This window comes from Sturnus vulgaris, chromosome 2, assembly GCF_052056855.1.
Source record: "Sturnus vulgaris isolate bStuVul1 chromosome 2, bStuVul1.hap1, whole genome shotgun sequence".
In the NCBI taxonomy this organism is placed as follows: domain Eukaryota; kingdom Metazoa; phylum Chordata; class Aves; order Passeriformes; family Sturnidae; genus Sturnus; species Sturnus vulgaris.
In genome coordinates this window covers 81,121,937-81,142,383 of record NC_142244.1, presented here as the reverse complement: position 1 = coordinate 81,142,383, position 20,447 = coordinate 81,121,937, and the positions used below count along the sequence as shown (strand labels likewise).

The 20,447-nt window shown below is 39.7% G+C and overlaps 1 protein-coding gene across 6 annotated transcripts in view; it reads left to right on the top strand.

The window, feature by feature from the left end:
• NALCN (sodium leak channel, non-selective) overlaps positions 1–11,001 on the top strand; it is a 229,756-nt gene extending 218,755 nt beyond the window's left edge. For all 6 annotated transcript variants that reach the window (XM_014873352.2, XM_088159879.1, XM_088159877.1 and 3 more), the window contains 8 exons: positions 9–102; positions 920–1,052; positions 1,572–1,687; positions 3,979–4,136; positions 4,790–4,940; positions 6,518–6,667; positions 7,350–7,473; positions 8,768–11,001. In XM_014873352.2, coding sequence (XP_014728838.1) covers positions 9–102; positions 920–1,052; positions 1,572–1,687; positions 3,979–4,136; positions 4,790–4,940; positions 6,518–6,667; positions 7,350–7,473; positions 8,768–8,961 — 1,120 coding nt within the window. In that variant the 3' untranslated portion in view covers positions 8,962–11,001. The remainder of the gene's footprint in view (positions 1–8; positions 103–919; positions 1,053–1,571; positions 1,688–3,978; positions 4,137–4,789; positions 4,941–6,517; positions 6,668–7,349; positions 7,474–8,767) is intronic.
• Positions 11,002–20,447: the final 9,446 nt, after the last annotated feature.

Here is a 20,447-nt window from a genome sequence, read left to right as displayed (position 1 = left end):
TAAAACAGACATGCAAATTTTTCATCAGCTGGCAAGGCTATTACTGTACTCTTCAGAATAGTTACTGGAGAAGACTGGAACAAAATTATGCATGACTGCATGGTAATTACAATACTGCCAGAGATAAGTAGACAAGAAATGAGAGATACCCTTCCATCTCAAACTGTTTTCAGTATCTTAGCTTTGTACAAGGAATGCTGGGCTTGCCTTTATCTCTTCAAGAAAATAATGTTCACTAAACCTCAGAATATGATGCATAAATTGCAGTTCCAGTCTCATACTCACAGTATAGTACTTCATGGAGCTAGGGAATTAGATGCTTTAAAGACAAAAAATAAACAGATGGTTTCAAAATCAGAAATGCAGTAAAAAAAAATCAGAAATGCAGTAACTCACTTTTTACTATTATCTCTGCTTTTACTGGGCAAGGTGTCTTTTCAGATTAACCTTGTCTTTGATTCCTGCACTTTGGCTCATTCCATGTGAATGATAATCTTGATGGCCTCAAAGTTTCTCCTTGAATCATTATATTTTGCCCAAGTAAATGTTTATCTGTGCTTTCCATTGCAAGGAAGATCATATGCCTCTCCTTTTTGAAATTAATGAGCAGGGAAGAAACCTTTTGAAAACCACTATGCTTCAAAGCACCAGGTTGTTCCTGTACAGTGGCATAATGCACAATATGCCCTCTGTGTGATAGTAAGGTCTATGCCTCAGCCTATTTTGTCATACCTCTCTCTCTTTCCTGGTTTCTGTCTACTAAAGGAAGAAAAACAGCCTTCCCACAATAGTGCCCACAGTATTATTCCCTAATTGGGAAGCCTTAAATAAATAAGTATTAAATATTATATCAATTGCAGAGAAATTAATAATCTCCTTTTATTATTATTATTTTACTTCCTTTCCTTTTGTTTTGAAGGTTCAGCCTCCATTTTGCACACCAGATAACAGCACCTACTGGAAAACAGACTGTGGAAATTATGCTGGTGCTCTTATGTATTTCTGTTCTTTCTATGTCATCATTGCATACATCATGCTAAATTTGCTTGTTGGTAAGTGAAATTAGACATTAATAACAAGCTACATCTTGGCATGTAGTATGTAAGATGTGAATCTGTTGTGCTATTCAGGTATGAGGCTGCCTTGTACCTTCAATGTTACCTTGCATGCATATAATGATTTTGATACTTATTTGGCACGGGAATGCTAAATCTCAGGAAGTTTGGGAATTAAAGCTTTTGGAACAAAGAGATATTTTCTATTTGTGGAGTAGAGTTGCCCTACAGAACACTGTTTTCTAAGCTTTTATTTCTTCATTTAACCTTTGTTCAAACATCATTGGAATTCACTTAATTGATCTTAGATGTTAGATTAGGCATCTCACCAGCGTTTAAGATACAGCTTTTAAAAGGCATGGTGAATATTAATGCGGCAAGACAGTATATTATGCATTCAAAATCCTTGTCTGAGCATACAGGCATTTGTTGATGTGGAGTTTGCACAACAGAATTAGATGTTACAATGTAACTACAGGCTTTCTTTAGGGTGTATTTCATTCTTGTGGTTTTCAGCTATCATTGTGGAGAATTTCTCATTGTTTTACTCAACTGAAGAAGATCAGCTTTTAAGTTATAATGATCTAAGGCATTTTCAAATTATATGGAACATGGTTGATGACAAAAGAGAGGTAAGAAATAATAATTTCTTGATAACAAGCACAGAGATACAGTAAATTTCCAGTTTTCTTGAAAAGGAATATGGGAGAAAAAAGTGTGTTGACAAAATTCTCTGAGCAGTTACTGTTCAAATTTGAGAAGTAAGCATGATCTAACATTTTTCATGGCCCTTCAAATGCTAACCTGTATTCTGTGAAGTGCTTATAATAGCAGATTTACAAACAAACATGTTTATTTATAGGATCAATATAATAGCATCTTTCCTCCCAGCTCCCTGAGAGTTGTTCCCTTGGAAGTCTACAGATTCATATCCATTTTATGTGTCTGTTCTTCAGAAGATCTTTGCTGAGATTTCAGCACTGTCTCCTGTAATATTCTTATGGAGTGACTAATCAAATATGGGCTGGGTGAGAAGCCAATGAAGTGGACTGAAAACTCTCTGCATAGGCAGGCCCAGAGGGTGATGATCAGCAGGACAGGTTCTAGCTGGAGGCCAGTAACTCGTTGTATGCCCCAGGGGCCAATAATGGGTGCAGTCCTGTTCAACATCCTCATTAATGACATGGACAGAGTGGCAGAGGGCACCCCCAGGACATTTTCTGGTGACACCAAGCTGGGCAGAGTGGCTGATGTGCCACAGAGTCGTGCTGCCATGCAGAGGGACCCTCACGGGCTGGAGAAATGGGCTCACAGAAGCCTCATGGAGTTCAGCAAGGAGAACTGCAAAGTCTTATACCTAAAGAAGAACAAACCAAGGCACAGTATATACTGGGCCACCCAGCTGGAAAGTAGCTTGGCAGTAAAAGACCTGGGGGCCCCAGTGGACACCAAGTTGAACTTGAGCCACCATTGCCCTTGTAGAAAAGAGGGCAAATGTTATCCTGGGCTGCATTAGACTAAGTATTGCCAGCAGGCAGAGAGGGTCCTTCTGCTCTGCTCAGCACTGGTGAGGCCACAGCTGGAATCCTGGTTTGGTTCTGGGCTCTTCTGTAAACAGAGATACGGACATACTGGAGAGAGTCCAGTGAAGTTACACAAAGATGAAGAGACTGGAGCATGTGTCCTGAAAGGAAAGGCTGAGAAAACTGGCACTGTTAAGCCTGGAGAGGGCTCAAGGGGCTCCCATCAATGTATGTAAATACCTGCAGGGAGGCTGCAAAGAGGACAGAGCCAGGCTCTGCTCAGTGATGGTCAGTGACAGGGCTGGAGGCAGCAGGCACAGTCTGAAACACAAGAGTCACCTCTGAACATCAGGGAACTGTTTGTTACTGTGATGATGATTGAACACTGGCACAGGCTTCCCAGGGAGGTTGTGGAGTCTCCATGCTTGGAGATATTCAAAAGCCATCTGAACCTGATCCTGGGAAACTGGCTTTAGGAGACCCTGCTTAAGCAGAGGGGTGTGACAAAGTGAGCTTGAGAGTTTCCTTCCAATCTCAACCATTCTGTGATTCTGAAATGAGAATAACATCTGGGAGACTGAGCTGCTCAGATACCTACACAAATTAAATCATCGTCTGGATGATTCATGACATCACTGAGGTTTGAATGTGAAAAACATCATGGTGAAAGTAGCTGATTGTCTGTGCTGAAGAGGGAAGCTGTAGTCTGTAATCATAGGGGTAGAGAGTTCTGAATCCATAGTCCCCAGCACTGACAGAATCTGTCTGATGTGGAACACCTTACAGCAAAAATAATTCTGATGAGGCTCATTTAGCAGAACAAAAAATATTTGAAGATTATTAATACCACAGTTTCAAATGGGAAGTAAGTAGTTTCAGTCTTAAATTTGTACTAATAGATAGAAATTGTTGTCACCAAAACTGCAGGATGTGCTGCCTCTTAGAGCAGATAACCTTTAAAAAGCCAGTAAACTCTCAACATTCTTCTGTTCATTCAGAGATGCACAGAGAAGGGCATAGGTTTACAACAAATTATAGACACGGCTATGAGTGTTTAAACTATAGTTTAATTTCCATTTTTAAAAGGCAGCTCTTTGGGAATATGATTCTAATTACAGATGAATGCAAATGGGAAAACTAAATCCCCAAGCAATTTTGAAAAATTCTGGCAAAATTAATGATAGGTTAATAGATTCTCATTGTATTTGAGTCAAATAACCACAAAGACTTCTGTGAATTTGCTGAAGAACTGGCTGAATGTGCACATTCTTCAGCAATGTGTTCACGGTGACTTAAATATGCTAGGAGTAATAGTTTTTCTCTCAGTGATCTAGCTGAATGTCTGAGTTGGTTGTTAGATCACAGTACTAATTTGCCATCAATTATGCAATTTAACACAGGGTGTAATCCCCACCTTCCGAGTGAAATTCCTGCTGAGGCTTCTGCGAGGCAGGCTGGAGGTGGATCTGGACAAGGACAAGCTGCTGTTTAAGCACATGTGCTATGAAATGGAGCGGCTCCACAATGGTGGTGATGTCACTTTTCATGACGTGCTCAGGTACCCTGAGGTTTTCTCCACATCTTTAGAACAGATATAACAGCCTGTGTTTCTTTCCAGGCTAACAGGTAGCCATTAGGCTCGGGAGAAGGCAAGCCTGGAAGTAACAGAGGCACTGCAATTTTAAATGTTTTACAAAAATTAGATTTCCCTTTATTTTTTCTCCTGCAAAAATATTAGTAATGGCAAACACAGGTCCTAGGGAACAAGCTCTAAGTAATTTTAGCATTTTCATTGCAGGAGGTTTGTCACAAACTACAGTCACGTGTTCCTCTTGTATCCTAACTAATGAAATGTATCTTCAAGTGTAGCAACATGACAGTGAGCCTGACCAGAAATAAACTAGAAATGGGAACATTTCCAAGCGTAAACACTTGGGAGCAGGGGGAACCAAACCACCACAAATGCCCTAATTGCTTACAGTTCACTAGTTAACCTGTGCTGGATAGCTGGATGTAGGTGATAAGGTCTTTGTTTTGAGCACAATAAGTCTCTTTTAGAATCATCTCAGCAATTTTTTAGTTTCAAATGTGAATTTACTGTGTACACCTGAATTAAGTATTTTCACACTAAGGTCTTAAGTACAAGCATTGGTTCTCTAAAAAATGCAAAGACACCAACATTTAAAAATAAATAAATTGTGTTTCTTCCAGCATGCTTTCATATCGGTCTGTTGATATCAGAAAAAGTCTTCAACTGGAAGAGCTGCTTGCTAGGGAACAGCTGGAATATACCATAGAAGAGGAGGTGGCCAAACAGACCATACGAATGTGGCTGAAAAAGTGCTTAAAGAGAATCAGAGCAGTAAGTCAAGCTAAGGCTGGATCTAAATGGTTGCATAAATTGAATTGCTCAACAATGCTGGAATCTGCTGTCGCTATGCTTCATTTACATTGGAGTCGTGGTAGTACTTATTTGAAGTATGTAGCAGTTGCTAACTGAGCAAAAAAAGTTTGTTACAGCTCTACAGTGCTACAAAAATAAGCATCTTTTGAAGGCAAAAACTATCTTCCTGCCCAAACTTTATCTGTCTTTTCAATACAACAGGAAGATGCATATGCAAAGTCAAAGGAATAAAGAAAAAATAATGTAATTTGATGGAACTTCTTAGCCTAATCCTTCCTCACAGAATGTAATTGTGTTATTTCCTTGCCTCTGCTGGCAAATGAGAAGCCTGTAGATGACTCTCCAGATGGAGGCTGTATTAAGATAAATCATTTGAGTGAGCCATTACAGCTACTGTGTAAACATGTGCAAATGAGTAGAGTTTCTACATGGAAAGCAGATGTATGAACCAAGTCACAACCTGGTTGCATTGATGACCCAATTTTTCAGTTACTATGAGTCTGACTCCAGGTTTTGACACATATATTTTTTTGTTTTTATAAAAATTACTTCTTGTGATAGGAGATTTTCCATAGTGATCTGTGATCCTGGCATCTGTCTTCTCTTTGTGAATTTATAAAAATACTTAGCTGGACATTTTGAATATAATGTACATTCCAGCAGAAACATCAGTGTTCAATGATACATAGTTTCATTTTGATTTCATCTCTGTAATAATAATAGCAGTAAATTTAATCTCAGCTCTGAGTTCTGGGTTTGTTCAACTCTGTTGTTCCTTTCATTATGATATTGAACTACACTGCATTAAAGTAAATATGCCATTCATTTCACTCTAATAATATGGTTCACATCATTTCACATTCTATGAACATTTTATAAACTGAATGTAATTATGGAAGTTAAGATATATTTTCAAACTCTCTTGTTATTTTCTAAGTCTCCCTAGAGGGATCATGTGAAAACTACCCAGGAAAGTGAAACCCTTCCTAAGTGCTGTTTATTTTAATTTAAAAGCAAATTAGATTGTAAAATCATAATGGTAGTAGGTCTGTTTTTCTATTTGTACTGTAAAGCTAAACGTAGTCCCAAGGTTTTCAGTACTATTTTATTCAGTCTTATTAACAACCCACTCCAAAGTCTATTAAAGAAATCAGAATTTTTTCATTGCCTTCAAGTAATTCCCTGTGAATCTCTACCAATTTCCTGGTTTCTTTTTATTTGCAAGAACTTTTAACTGATAAATTCAAAACTTTGTATGTGTTTAAACTCTAGGTTTAAACCAACAATTGAGCAACGTGCCTTCCACTTAATGTAGTTCATAAATTTCATCCTCTATTCCCTAAAGGTTAGAAATATGCTGGAATTCACTTTATTTAAGTAGCAACATCTAATACATGGATCTTTATCGATGCATCTGGGATCCACAGCTGGTGCTCACTGTTCAGTGAAATATTCGGAATGCTTAAAAAAAATCAAACCCATTGATGTGACACAGCAATGAGAACATTTTTTCATTAACTATTGTACCTTGATAGAAACAGCAGCAGTCGTGCAGCATTATCCATAGCCTACGAGAGAGCCAACAGCAGGAGCTGAGCCGATTTCTGAATCCTCCCAGCATTGAGACAACACAGCCAAGCGAAGATATGAATGCTATTAATCAAGATAACAGTGCACAGCCAGAGGTATGTTATCAGAAAACGATCAGCTACTCATGACAAATTCAGAAAACTTCCATGTTTCTTATTTGTTCTTTTTTAAGTATCATTTTAACTGAAAACAAAAAAATTAAAAAATACCTTGTCTTGCTTCAGTCTTTGACATCAGATGTAAAGGCATGATTCTCTAAGGCAGAAATTCCTCAACATATTTAGCTGTCTTGTTATCGCCATAAAGGGCAAACTCAGCTGTACGACTCTGGCAGCCTCAGCTTTCAGCTCTCGCAGGAGTTACGTGCAGGCTTGGGGATGTGAATCTTTCCAGTTCAGGCATTCTGAAATGGTGTTTGCACTGAGTATGAGAACACTGGGCATGCTGGGACGTCTGAGGAGGAGTCCTGGGACCTTCCAGGATAGGAAATATAGAAGGTACAACGTAAGGACTGCTTTCTACAGTGGTTGTAGTAGGCTGAGAATAATTTTATACCCTTCAATAGGACAAATGGCATTGAGAGCCAACATGACCTTTTTGCTTTTATCTGTTAGTAGTAGTTTTCTAGGGTATTAAAGAGCAGAAAGCATGCTGCCCTAACCAATGGCAATATGTTAAATTTGTATTCATTGATAAAGCTTGAAACAGAATAGAAAGGTATGCTTTCCCAGGGTTACCAATGGGAGCTATGACTGAGATTCTTTTTCCACTCTTCAGACAAGTAGCCAGCAGCAGCTCCTTAGCCCAACACTTTCTGACAGAGGTGGCTATAGACAAGACACTGGAGATGCTGGGAGACACTGTCCTCAGCGGAAAATTGGACAATGGCGCTTGCCATCAGGTAAGTGAAAAAGTTTGTCAGTAAAGTCCTCACATGCAAAATTGCTGTTGTGCAATAGCAAGGCTAAGAGAGTCCATGATTCACAATTCTCCCTCCTGGCTGCCGCTTACACCCACATCAGGGCTTTCCTGTCCTCATACCTGTTGGAATAAAGCAGTTTCTCCCTTCCTTCACAATTCAAAAAGTTTGGAAGATAGGCTCAACCATTGTCCGGTGCAAGTGGTTACATTTTTTACTTTTTCATACATTTACTCAGGAACTTTTACATCAGTCAGTCCTATTCTGAATCAGAGTGCTGCCCCAAAGGCTGCCACTGTTCAGACTCTAATCATATTTAAGTGGATGCAGGAGAGACAGTCATGCTGTTCTGTTGACTACCATTGACCCTACTTTTGCTGCCAGTGTACTTGTCCAAGAACCAGGATAGTTTAATAGAAAGCTTTCAATCTATGATTATTTCCATTTAAATATCACTGAGCAGCAAAGATCAACATTTTGTTGGAAAAGAAAGTGTGAAAGAGGAAGCATGCTAAGGAGAAGTCATACTACTGTAGTCAACTGCATACATTTTTCAAGTGAGAAATCTTGAAAGAATAAATAGCCCAGAGTTTCCTTTCTTAACACTGATCTGGTCTGTGTCAGTTTTGAGCATTCCTCAGTGAATGGTCCTAAAAAGGAGGGTCATTTCCATGCACAACACAGCTGACAGGTAAGTAGTCTGCCTCCAGTCCAGCAAAGACAGGTATTTAAGATCATTAATAGCATAATTAAGGTCAATGGTGGGGTTTATCTACTTAGACATGTGGTTTAGTGCCATACCAGCAACTTGTACTGGCTTCAACCCCTAGGCCATTGTAAAGTATCACTTTCTAGATGTAGCTGCCACTCCTAAAAGCACCTCCCCACGCCCACCCTCCTTCCTCACATTTACTACTTTCACCGTTTTGCCAGCAGGTTAGCTCATGTAAGTACGGCCTAAATCATTTAGGTTGCAATTAGCTGGATAAAAAGAGATCTCTTGCATCAATTATCCCAGCAGAAGGAAATGAGGCACTGCTCAGTTAAACTGCTCTACCAGCAGATTACTGGGAGCAGTGTGAACATCTGGAGATGGGAAAACAAACAAACAAACCAACAAACAAATTAGAACAGAGCCCTACTCTTTCTGAACTAAATAATTTTAAAGGTGCCCTAGTCTAGCTAGTTCTCTATACCTGAATTCTAAGCAAAAAATGTTCAAGAAGCAGATCTACTCTAATACAGAACTTTCTGAACTTTCTGTTTAATTTCCTAGCCCCCAAACCAATAAGCCATTCAGTGTCTTCAGTCAATCTCCGTTTTGGTGGACGTTCAACTGTGAAATCTGTTGCATGCAAAATGAATCCCATGTCTGATGCTGCTTCCTGTGGATCAGAAGTCAAGAAATGGTGGACAAGACAATTAACTGTGGAGAGTGATGAGAGTGGAGAGGACCTTCTTGATATCTGAGAGGCATTTAAGTCATACCACAATATAATTTTCTATATTTAGAACTAAAGATGCTGTATGATTTCTTTAAAATCAATATCATAAATTTTAAAGATGTGATGTATGATTTCTTTAAAATCAATGTCATAAATTTTATCTTACGCTTATCCTCCTGCCATATGAAGTGTAGCACTCACTTCCATGTTAGAATTGACTTCTGTAGGTACTAACTGTACTCTAAGAAACATATATACTATAGCATTACTAACAAAGTCAGAAAGACTATATTGCCTTTAGCAGACAGAGCATTGAAAGATTTCATGTGTTCTGTAGAATCATAGTGCAAATTTGATATACACACCTCTGTGGTTTCCTTCAAACTTTACCATACTTTAAGGCGGCAACACTTTACAATACAGGGGTAATGTATTTCTTCTGGTTGTGTTTTCCCTCAGTTCATACTTAGTAACATTTCTTTAGAAAAATTTTATTATTCACAAATGACCTGAAGAGGTCAGCACTGACTTCATGTTCAAGGGAAGTATTTTTACTAAGTGCAGATACTGAATTACAATTCTAAGCTTTCTCTGGACCTTTTTTTAAAATATGCAAGATACAGGATTACTCATTTTAAAATCAGAAGGTGAAGGATTGGCTTTTAAAATGTAAATATCTTTGAGGTTTGGTTAATTACACAAAGAGCTTGATTTTCATAGAGAAAATGGAGGGGGGAGGAAAAAATACATTAAAAACTGTGCATTTAAGCATCCAGCAGAAGACTTTCACATGAAAAACATGAATTTATGCTTCATTTTCAGCATATACTGGTTACATATATGTGTGGTGTCATTATTCTTCTTTTAACTGGGTCCCATTTTTCTTGTGTAGTCCTAAGATTTTCTTCTTGTCTGTGATAAAAAATTAGCATGTTGGGGATTCTAATTACAAAATAGTATTGTATGTCTTTAAAAATACGTTGAGTTTTGCCTGTATAGGTAGAATTTTACTTACCCATGTTACTCCTCATGCTACAGGCCTGCAAAGGTAAGGCATGGCACTGTGCTGTGGCTAAGTACCTTTGTCCCTTTTTATCCCAACACATCATATTTGACATGTTAGCCTTCACTTGTTTTATGAGCACTACATTATCACCAGTGAAAAAGCAGCTATGGCTTTCATAAAAGCTTTTCCAGTGAAAGGCCAATGCTATACGGATATGGAAGTGGAGAAGGAAAGCCACAGAACACAACTGTGTTTGCTGGTTTCAGAATCTAAGGCTGTCAAAAAATGTAGGGTAAAATTGTGCCCTTCCCTCAGGGAAGAACTAAGAGGTTGCAGATGTTGTTGCTTGGCCCCTGACTAGGTTTTATAGCATAGCTGGGACCTTTCTGTTACCATTGTTTCCTATGGAAATGATAGTTTGCTCTAACATGGCCTGATGTGAGATCTTGTAAGAGGCTCACAGTTTATTTGCATCACCACTTCAAAAAGATATCCTTTCAAAAGCAGAGAAAAGCCAGTGTTTTGCAATTTTTTCTGGCCAAGTGGTCAGAATACAACAGTGAAAACACACAGATGCCTTCACCAAAAATGCAAAATTAGTTTTGGCCATGAAGTACAGCTTTCTTGGCATCTGTCAATGTTTTTTCCCAGTGTGTAGTTGAAAATGGTTTCAATTTTTTTTTCTAAAATAATCATTTTGAACACATCTGTATTTTGTGGGGGGTTTATGTGTTTTGGGGTATATTTAAGTTTAAATCTAGTCAATTGTAACTCTATAGTAAAAGAATATGTGCATTCTCTTGTTTACTAGATCGTGAACCATCAAGAAAACTTCATATGCAAATCCGTTACTTTGTTCTGTTTTGTGCTTAAGTTGAGCTTTTGTATATATAACAAAAAGATAAATATTGGATTTATAAAAGAGAGTATCTTTGACAGTTCAATAATACATTGAACTGCAGATCACTCTTGCTGCAAGCCGTCTTTTTAAAAAATCTGGCAAACATTTTTTCCTTGCCTTACAGTACACTGTCAATAAAAGTGAGTTGCTTTAAGCAATATTCCTCCCTCTGGTTTTCATTGTAACTACATTGGCTATATGAGGCTCATCCGTGATAATGCTGCATAGTAACAATCTTTGTGGTTTGTGTAGGATTATGCAGAGGTGCTTTCAAACTCTTGCAATTTAGAGTCTTTGGTTTTTTCACTCCAGCAACTGACCTCATCAGTACTGCCACAAGGGGTCTCAGTCAAAATATGGGACTAAATGGGACTGTTCATTATTTATGTTTTCTTTATTTGCTTCAGAGCCTGGATGTGAGTGTCTGTGTGTTTGTGTGTGTGGGCATCATTTTACTTTTGCAGATATAGGAAGTGGAATGAAGTTACAAAGATACGAAAATAATATATACACAGGCACACAGGCAACCAGTTTAAGGTAAAAGCCTCCCTAGCACTGCACTGCCAACATAACTAAAGAAGGTCCTACTCTGCAGCAGAGAAACCAATGCACATTTGCACATGAAGGTGAGGAAGCAGAGAAGAGAATTGAAGAATGACTGGAGTTCAGAGAGCTTGCACCAACAATGGAGAGACACAAAGAGGAAACAGTGTGTCAGGAAGTCACAGTCGGTCCAGACAGCCTTAGAGAAAAGTTCAAACAGGAATAGATCCTAAGCAAAGGTAAACAAAAAATTGCTAGGAGAATATTACTACCTGCAGGGTTACCCTATACAAATGAAAAAAGGAAGTTGTTTAGGCTTCTTTTCATCCACAGAAAGATCTGTTTCATAGGAAGCAAGTTGTAAAAATGGTCATGGCTTTGTTGGACAAAAAGTGTAGTGTATATTGTCAGTGCTCAAATAAAAACCTGTTTGTGGGAAGTCTGTATGTCAATATTCCAAAGTCATGTCAGATTTCAGACAATCACTTTTTTAATGAAGAGACTAATAACCTGATTCTGTTTGCTTTTGGAAGACATCCAACTGAATTAAAAACTGAAAACATAAAGTATGATTTTGCAACCTGAAAATACCATCTTTGTTTTAACTAATGTGGAGCAATCAGGCTTAAACATCTTCAAAATAACATTGCATTCAGTATTGTCTGCATTCAAAGACCAGTATCACAGCTTCTGAGAAGCCAAAGAAGATTAAATGCCAAGAGCAAGTGAATAACTTTGTGAGGATAATCTATTTTGTTCTCTTCTTTTATTCACAACATGCCCATGCAGATTAGAGTGTCCATGAATAACTGAAGTAGAAGTTTGCACTGTTGTAAGGGTACATTTGGAGGACCAGCAAGCAAACTGCCATCCAAAATGCCCATTCCTTCTGCAATATTTCCACAAGCAAAAACAAGCACTGGCCTGAGTTGTCAATCAAAATTTCCAATAGGATTATCTCAGTCTCCCTGGATCTAGCTTACAGAGGCTGAATTCATTCCTGCTATTGAAGGCAATTTAGTCACACCACAGATGAACTTGCCACAATGCATAGGCTGATGCTGGGAAGTTGGCTGCCCTGGTTTGTTCAATTGCTCTGAAACACAAAGGGAGCCTCACTAGAATTCAATTAACCTTCCTCTTCATCCCAAGGGCACTGGTGTCAGATCCCATTAGCAGCTGTTGCCCATTGTTCTCAGTGAAGAACCTCTAAAGCATGAAGTTATTAATCCATCAGTGAACTAAGTGTATGGGCAGTGGTACTTCATCCCCCTTCCACAGGTTCCTGTCCCAGATGCTTATTCCAGTACCCTTACTGGTTTCATACTTTTACCTGACTTGCATATGTGCCCTGGGGAATTTGGGTGAATTACCTGAGTACCTACAAAAGCTTGTTTAATACAAGGTTTTCTTGCTGGAAAGACATAAAATGTCTTTAGTACACGTAGAAAAGGAAGAAGAAAACCCAAAACACTATCCATCAACCTGAAGAGCTGTTGACATTAGCCTTTTCTACTTTCTGAATTCAGGCATCAACCAAAATTCCAGTGTCTCAGTGGGAGTTACCTTATTTCAGGAAAACTTTTGCTGAAGCTGGAAACAAACTGATTTGTACCAGGGAGATATCAGTGTGTCCTAGAGACTTGGGCAGTCGGGTTCTGATTCCTCCACATGTTGAAAGTCACTTTGGTGGGATTGCTCTTGGTAAGTAGATCTTCCCCCAAAGGTAGAGAGTTGGCCCCTCAGGTCATTGGCAGAGAAGCTGGATGTTACATCATCTCTCATGCCTTGTTTTCTGGCTTCCTTCTATGTTTTGCTCTCCAATTTCATGTAGGGTGGACAGTGTCTAAGCATATTCTCCATTCTCAGCACATCCTCCCACGAAATGGGGGATTCAACAGTTATGATTTCACTATAGTGTATATGATGCCAGTTTATAAGGGTACTAAGTATTGCTTTTTTTTTTCTCAGCACTTCTTTTATGTAGAGCAACATATTCTACAGATCAAGTAATTTCTCCTCTCAGATTCTGGGGAATCTGTTTACTGCACATTTAAAAGCAGGGAGAAAGAAAAAAGAAAAGGAAAAAGATAAAGAGTATTGGGGTTTAGGTTTTGAAATCTTTCCCTTTTTTAATTTTAGCAGCTATTTAAAAATAAATAAATCTCTATTTCTATGTAAAGACAAGCTTCTCAGTTGTTCTGACCAATCTAAGAAAACAAAGTTTTTTGCTTAATGTCTCAGTTTTTCAAATGCACCTGTTTTGAAATTAAGAGCTTTCACATTTTGTTGCTACTTTTTAAATCTCATCAAAACCTATTTCCTGTATTTGACTAAAAATTATCAATATCAAATTTTCCCCATAATTTTTTATCATGCAGAAAAATTCATCTAATTTTTTTAAGTCCCCCGGGAAAAGGTTCATCTGGCTGAAAAAGTGGTTGTGACCCAGGAATGTGAGCTTCCATCCAGAAATCAAAACATATCCTGGGCTGCATCGAATGTGTGACCAGCAGGTACAGGAAGGGGATTCTCCACTCTGCTCTGGTGAGATCCCACCTGGAGTGCTGTGTCCAGCTCTGGGGTCCCTGACACAAACAAGCATGCATCTGTTGGAGCAAATCCAGAGGAGGGCCACGAAGATGATCAGAGGGCTGGAGCACCTCTCCTATGAAGACAGCTGGAGCTGTTCAGCTTGGAGAAGGCTCATGGGAGACTGTATAGCACCTTCCAGTACCTAAAGCAGAGAGAGACATTTTACCAAGGCCTGTAGTGACAAGACAAAGGTTAATGCCCTTAAACTGAAAGTGGGTAGATTTTAAATTAGATATTAGCAAGAAATTATTCACTTTGAGGGTGGTGAGGCACTGGAACAGGTTGCCCAAAGAAGCTATGAATTCCCCATCCCTGGGAGTGTGCAAGGCCAGGTTGGATCAGGCTTTCAGCAACTTGGCCTAGTGGAAAGTGTCTCTGCCTATGACATAAGGCTTGAACGAGATCATCTTTTAAGATCCTTCCAAGTTAATCTACGTTTGCTGATTTTTTTACCTGGTATACAGAAAAATGGCACCCGGGAGGAAGATGAACGCTATGCTGAAAACTACACAAGAATATTTTACTCTATTTACATAAATTTATTCAGAGAAAATGTTGGTTTGCTGACATCATTGGGTCTCCTTCCCAAGCAATTCAAGTATTTCAAGAACTAAACATCACCAAAGAGAAAAACAAATCACTCTTCCCCATTCCTTCTCAGCTGCCTGCCAAGTTCTCCAGTGTGACCAGATACTTGGTGGCGGTTTTAAAGTGCTTGTAGGCACTGCTGGCCCTGGCCACCACACTGTTGGAGACAACCACTTCCTTCTCTAAGCTGGTAGATGCAGATAGATGCCTGTGCCTCTATCCTCCATGAAAAACACTACTTTTTCACTGTACCCACAGTGGGGAGGAGTTAAAGCTCTAAAAATGTCATCAGGGACTGAGAAGATGAAGGTCCCATCAGGCTGCTCTGCCAGGGGTGGGACACCTCTGTCACCATGGTGCTTGGGCAGCCAAGAGCAGCCAACAGACACAGAAAGGCTTGTCTAAGCTTTCTTGCCAACACTTTCAGATCCGTGATTTTAGGTCTATAATTTATCCACTCCTATGCTGCAGCCAATCCTGAGGGTGTGATCCAGTAACAGGTTTGGCTGCTGTGATTAAGAAAGTGTCAAATGCAGTTGTTCACAGCCGACTTCAGCTCTTCCACCAGAAAGTACAATGCTCTGAACATGGCCGGTTTACTCTTCACCCAGTTGCTTCTTCTGAGCTCTGTGAAATGCTCCAGATTTAAAAATCCAGGTATTAAAACGTTCATCTTAATTGCATCAGCAATAGCAAGAATATTTATCTGATGCTGGCCTACAAATGTATTTCCACTTTATATGCATTCATCAATTCAGTGTATATCTGTAAGGGATTATCTACGTGAGGAAGTTGCACCAGCTTAAATTTAACCTGTTACTGCAAATTGATTTCTCTAAATCACTTTGAATACCTGTGGAAATGCGTGTTTCAGTTTAAAGATTTTTTATATTGATCTATGTTTAAACCCAAATAACCTTGCTTTTATTCTAATGGCAAGAGTGCTCCCACAGGTCTACACATCAACCCTCTTAATACCCACATCTTTAATTATGTGGTGCTAAGTCCTCTGCGTAGAGGAGGCCCTTCTTATGGTCTCTGGCAGCAGCTGAGATCAAACTACGAGCTGTTTCAGGAGCAGCAGTCTCCCTGCTGCCTGAGCATCCATGGAACACAGTGCCAGGGGCAGCCCTGGCTCTGCCATGTGACACTCCAATTGATTTGCCACAAGATATTGCTGGGCATTTGGGGGCAGTTTACACCAAGTACCACCATGAGGAGTTATTTCAAATGAGTCTGTACTGGGTATGGGTCCCCCTCCCTCGTGCAGTCCTCGGGTATGGTGAGAGCAGCTTCAGTTTCTTGCTGGGGCTGGTGCAATACATTCCTTGCCTTATCCCAGATGACTGAGCTGAACAAAGCACACATCTAGACACCAACAGTCACCTTGGGCTCAGATTGTTTTCACCAAACCCTTTCTACTTTCAAGTAGATCAGTGCTTTTCATCAGGAGAAGGTTTTTGTACAATCTCCAAGACCTCTTTTCTGAGCTAATCTAACTACAGAGTTTTAATATACGATCAGCCATCCACAGTTGTAATCAAACATTATATTCCCTGGAGATGGACAGTCCGAGTTGCCAAAACCAGATCACCTCAACAATTTCTTCATAGCTGGGCCTTCTACCAAGGTATCACAGAGCTATGACAAATGTAAACTCCTTTATAACACTAGAGGGCTGGCATTACTTTACACTGGTCTCTGCACATATTCACACAAGGTAAAGTAGCTTGATTCTCCTTGTGGTAGTGGTTTAATGTTGATTTAATTATTTTGATTTGTAGAGTGTTTGGACACTGCAGTGACAAGGTATTTCTACCATCATTATATAACACGTGACCTTTCATTGATGTTATAGTACTTCTAGAAAAACTGCACGGTTTTGTTTGTGGAAGTGTGACTTTTTGGGAAACTAATGACATTTGAATTCCCACTTGTATATGATGTGCACAGAAGTTGTAATAGAAGACTGAGTTAGCAACAGCATTGATTGCATTTCCTATATCTCCGGTGACTATGATATTTGCATGTCAGATGGAATGCAGTTTAAATTTGCATATCAATTCTCAGGAAAATTCAAGAGTGAGACCATTTTCAAAATCCAGATACTAAAGCTGAAGAAACAAATAAGGATTCCAATAGCCTTATGCTACAAAATAAAGCTATGCTTCACTTCTTGGACACAGAAATTCTGCCCAATAATTTGAACAGTGATGCCTGCTTTTTGTTTCTGGATTTTATTTGCCTGGCTGCAAGTATCCACATATGTTCATTTACAAGCTATGGTTAGATGAGAAATACCATAACAGATTATATTTATCAATGGATAGTTAATCATTTTGAGAAATATTTGAAAGCACAGTTTGCTTTCTGTGCTTTATCAAGAAAACAGAGAGTGCTTGGGATAATTTTTTCGTAACAATTTTTATAGTAAGAGGAAAAGAGGGGAAGAAAAGCACAGAATGGTGCACGATTTCCACTAAAAAACAGCACGGTTTCCCTGCAGCTGCAGTGAGCCCATGGTGTCCCTCCTTAATGGACAGATGCAAGTCCTGAAGCTGTGCAATACAGAGCAGCAAAGGCAGAATGTCAGATGCATAAAATAATTTTTCAGGAAATCTTTGCAGAGCTTTCCTGCAGATATTAGTTTTCTTTCCATCTTCAGAAGTGAGCAGGCAGGGCCTCTCAGGAGCCTGCTGTTCCTTTGTCATTACTAACTGGTAGTTAGCTAGCATGGGGCTGGTCCTTAAGATGCCAGGGATGTCCCAGTAGTGGGGGGTGCAGCCATGAAGGGGGTACCCAGCTCTCATGGGTCACTGTGGTAGCCAGTGGGCTTTAGGGGTTACTTGCAAAGGACATGGGACCATCCTGGGACCAGAGTCACACACGGTAGTAAAGGTGAGTTCACACATCAGCAGTGCAAGGCTGGGTAATCAGAGATAGCCATTGCCTCAGATGTGTCCCCGTTTACTTCTGTTTAAAATCACAAGGAACAGCTCAGGAAGACAGGTCGTGCCACTGTTTATCACGGTGCTGTCCCCAAAGCTGAGGTGTGGAAATAAGAGGGAAACATATGTTCTCCAGGCAGGAGAAAAGCAACCTGCAAAGCTATATCATCTCTGTGCCAAGTCAGAGCTTTAATTGGCACAAAAATTATCTTCACTAACACCTGCAAGTGAGTGCATAATACACTGCAAAGTTAATAGTCAGAGGGAGAATTAATTCCTTGAAGCACAAAGGGAAAACATTTCCTCTTGTAGATGATGGTGTATCAGGTATCTCAAGCTGCTTCAAAGCCAAGGGCACTACTGGAACCAAGAACCAGAACTGTGACATCTAGTTTATTTCAGGTGTAGACCTCTTCAATAAAAGTGCTCTCCCTCAAACAAAGGAATCTGGCTGAAGCTGCACAAGCTTGTCAGAATAGAGATTAGTCAGGTAAGAAGGAGTGATATACAAGCACCACTGAAAAATAGTCTGAGACGTGTTGAAATAGTGGAAAAGAGAGTGAGGTTGGTCTCTGTTGAAGCTTTTCTGTTACAGAGCAGTGGGTGAAAGATGTTGAAAGCAAAAGCAGCAATTCTCTAACAAGATTGTGTTCTAATTGAAGGTGCTTTCTGCTGTCTCTTATGTGTGTCATACATGTTTCCTCCCTTGTTTTTCACAATGAGGTCAAACAAGAATCACAGACTTATGGAATCATAGAATGGTTTGGAAGGGATTTGGGCAGGAGCACCTTTTATTAGGCCAGGTTGCTCAAAGTCCATCAAAGTACCCTTGAACACTTCAAGGGATGGGCATCCACAACTGCTCTGGGTAACCTGTTCCAGTGCCACATCACTGAATTCCTTCCAGACATCTAATCTAAACCTACTCTCTTTCAGTTTAAGGCCATCACCTTCATTCAGACACAACACCTTCACAAAGAGGGTTGTTCTGTCCCTGGAAAACTGTATCAGTAAACCATAGAGAAATGTATACAAATTTTACCTTTTTCCTGAAACATGCAAAATTGCATCTTACCAGCAGTAAAAGTTTTCCGGAAGGCTCTTGGAAAGGCTTTTGTTTCATATTTCTTCCTTTATTTCTTTTTTCTCTTCAATTGCCACCTCAGCCCCAGGATCAGCATTGTGTAGCAGAGCACCTGTGCCCAGGGTGTGTTGGAGGCTGGCTGGGTCTCAGCACACACAGTTGCCCACTGCCCCAGGAGTGGATGAGTGGCAGCTCCACCTTCTGTAGGAGAGTGCCAGGCAGGAGATCTGCCCCAGGGACTGCACCTTGGAGCCCTTTCCAGGAGGCATCTGGACTCTGCCCAGCTCCAGCTGGCGCAGAATTACTCGGGACCTAATTACAACAACCTGGTGACAGCCCAGTGAGAGGAGTTCCTCATTAAACATGATGGTCTGGCTGGCACAGCAAACTCTTAAATGGTTATTGCTGGGAACGGCGAGTGCGTACCAGGGGAAAGATCACTCTATAAATGTGCTATTTCTTACATTCTTTCTCCAAGCATCTGTCATTGCTCTCTGCCAAAGACAGGATATTGGATCTTTGGATTGGCTCAGTGAAGCCAATCTCCTGGTTTTATGGTTAGGTCTGTAACAGCAACAACAAGAAGAACTTTAAATACTTGAGTGGAAAACAATCCTTTAATAGTATTTGTGATTTTTTTTGGTCTTCTGAAGTAGTAAGCAATACAAGGGAAATGAAACAGTATTAATCAGAACCATCCTACTAGCAGTATTTGCTTCCTATTTACACTATATTATAGTAATATTTCATAGGAGTACAATTAATATCTGTTGAAATGCCACATAAAGTAGAAGACGAGCCTTTTCTGGTACTTTGTAGTAGTTTATTGCACTATTATGGTGAACAATAGTTCTCATGTTGTGTGGCACATGGTGGAAAAGCTTTTTGCCTTTTTACTGAGACAGAATAAAGAATAGGTCTAGCGAGCAGAAATGTCTGATCTACAAATAAAACAAAAGGCCTAAAAAGACTGGGCAGCTCCCAGGGACATTTGACTAGGTCTACTCAGGGACTGGATGTGTGGCCTCCTGATTTCAGAAATGTGCTTTTTAGTCCCTTTCTTCACCTTGTTTTATGAATCTTGTAAGCCAGCTGCCTTGAAGCTGGTTGGGTGATTTGAGATACCAATGGCTCATCATTTACCAAATAGAGGTGCAATAACAAGTTTCTCCTTGCATTTGTTTATGCTAGGAAGGTCTCAAATAGATAAAGGTCTCACTAGATAAAGCACCTCTGGCCAAACTACCACCAACACAAATGGATCTTTGCTTATCTTTCCCAAATACCTTCAAACCTGATGTGTCCTATGGCTTTAGTGTGCTCCCTGAGGTAACCTGTCATTTATTCCATCCTGTTGGGCATGATGCCTCCCTGAAGCAGCAAACTGTGTCATCTCAGTGAAAATATGGCTGTGGCTTCTCTGACAGGAGTAGTAAACCTGTGCTACATTGACCTGTAATTAGTATTTCATTCCTAGTGTCTCAAATAAGAAAAATTGACCCAAAGTGACTCCAGCAGGTTTCTAATTACTACTTTTCTCCTGTGAATCTCTGTTAGTAACAGCAGACAAAACAAGGCAGCATAGAAGCAGCAGATTTTAGTTTCTTCTTTATTTTACATTGCTGTTTCCTACTGATGAGGGGCACTGCAGGACATGTAAACATAAATGCAATGTGAGCTACCAAACATGAAAGCCCTGGCCACTGTTCTTTTGTTGAGATAAATGATGAAAGAACCCAGTTAAAACAAACTTTAAAGTAGATTTGCTTTAAAATTACTCTGAGTTTCCAAAGTCAAGCCTTTCAGGCACCAAATAATAATTATTTTAGCATCTCCTTGTTTTCAG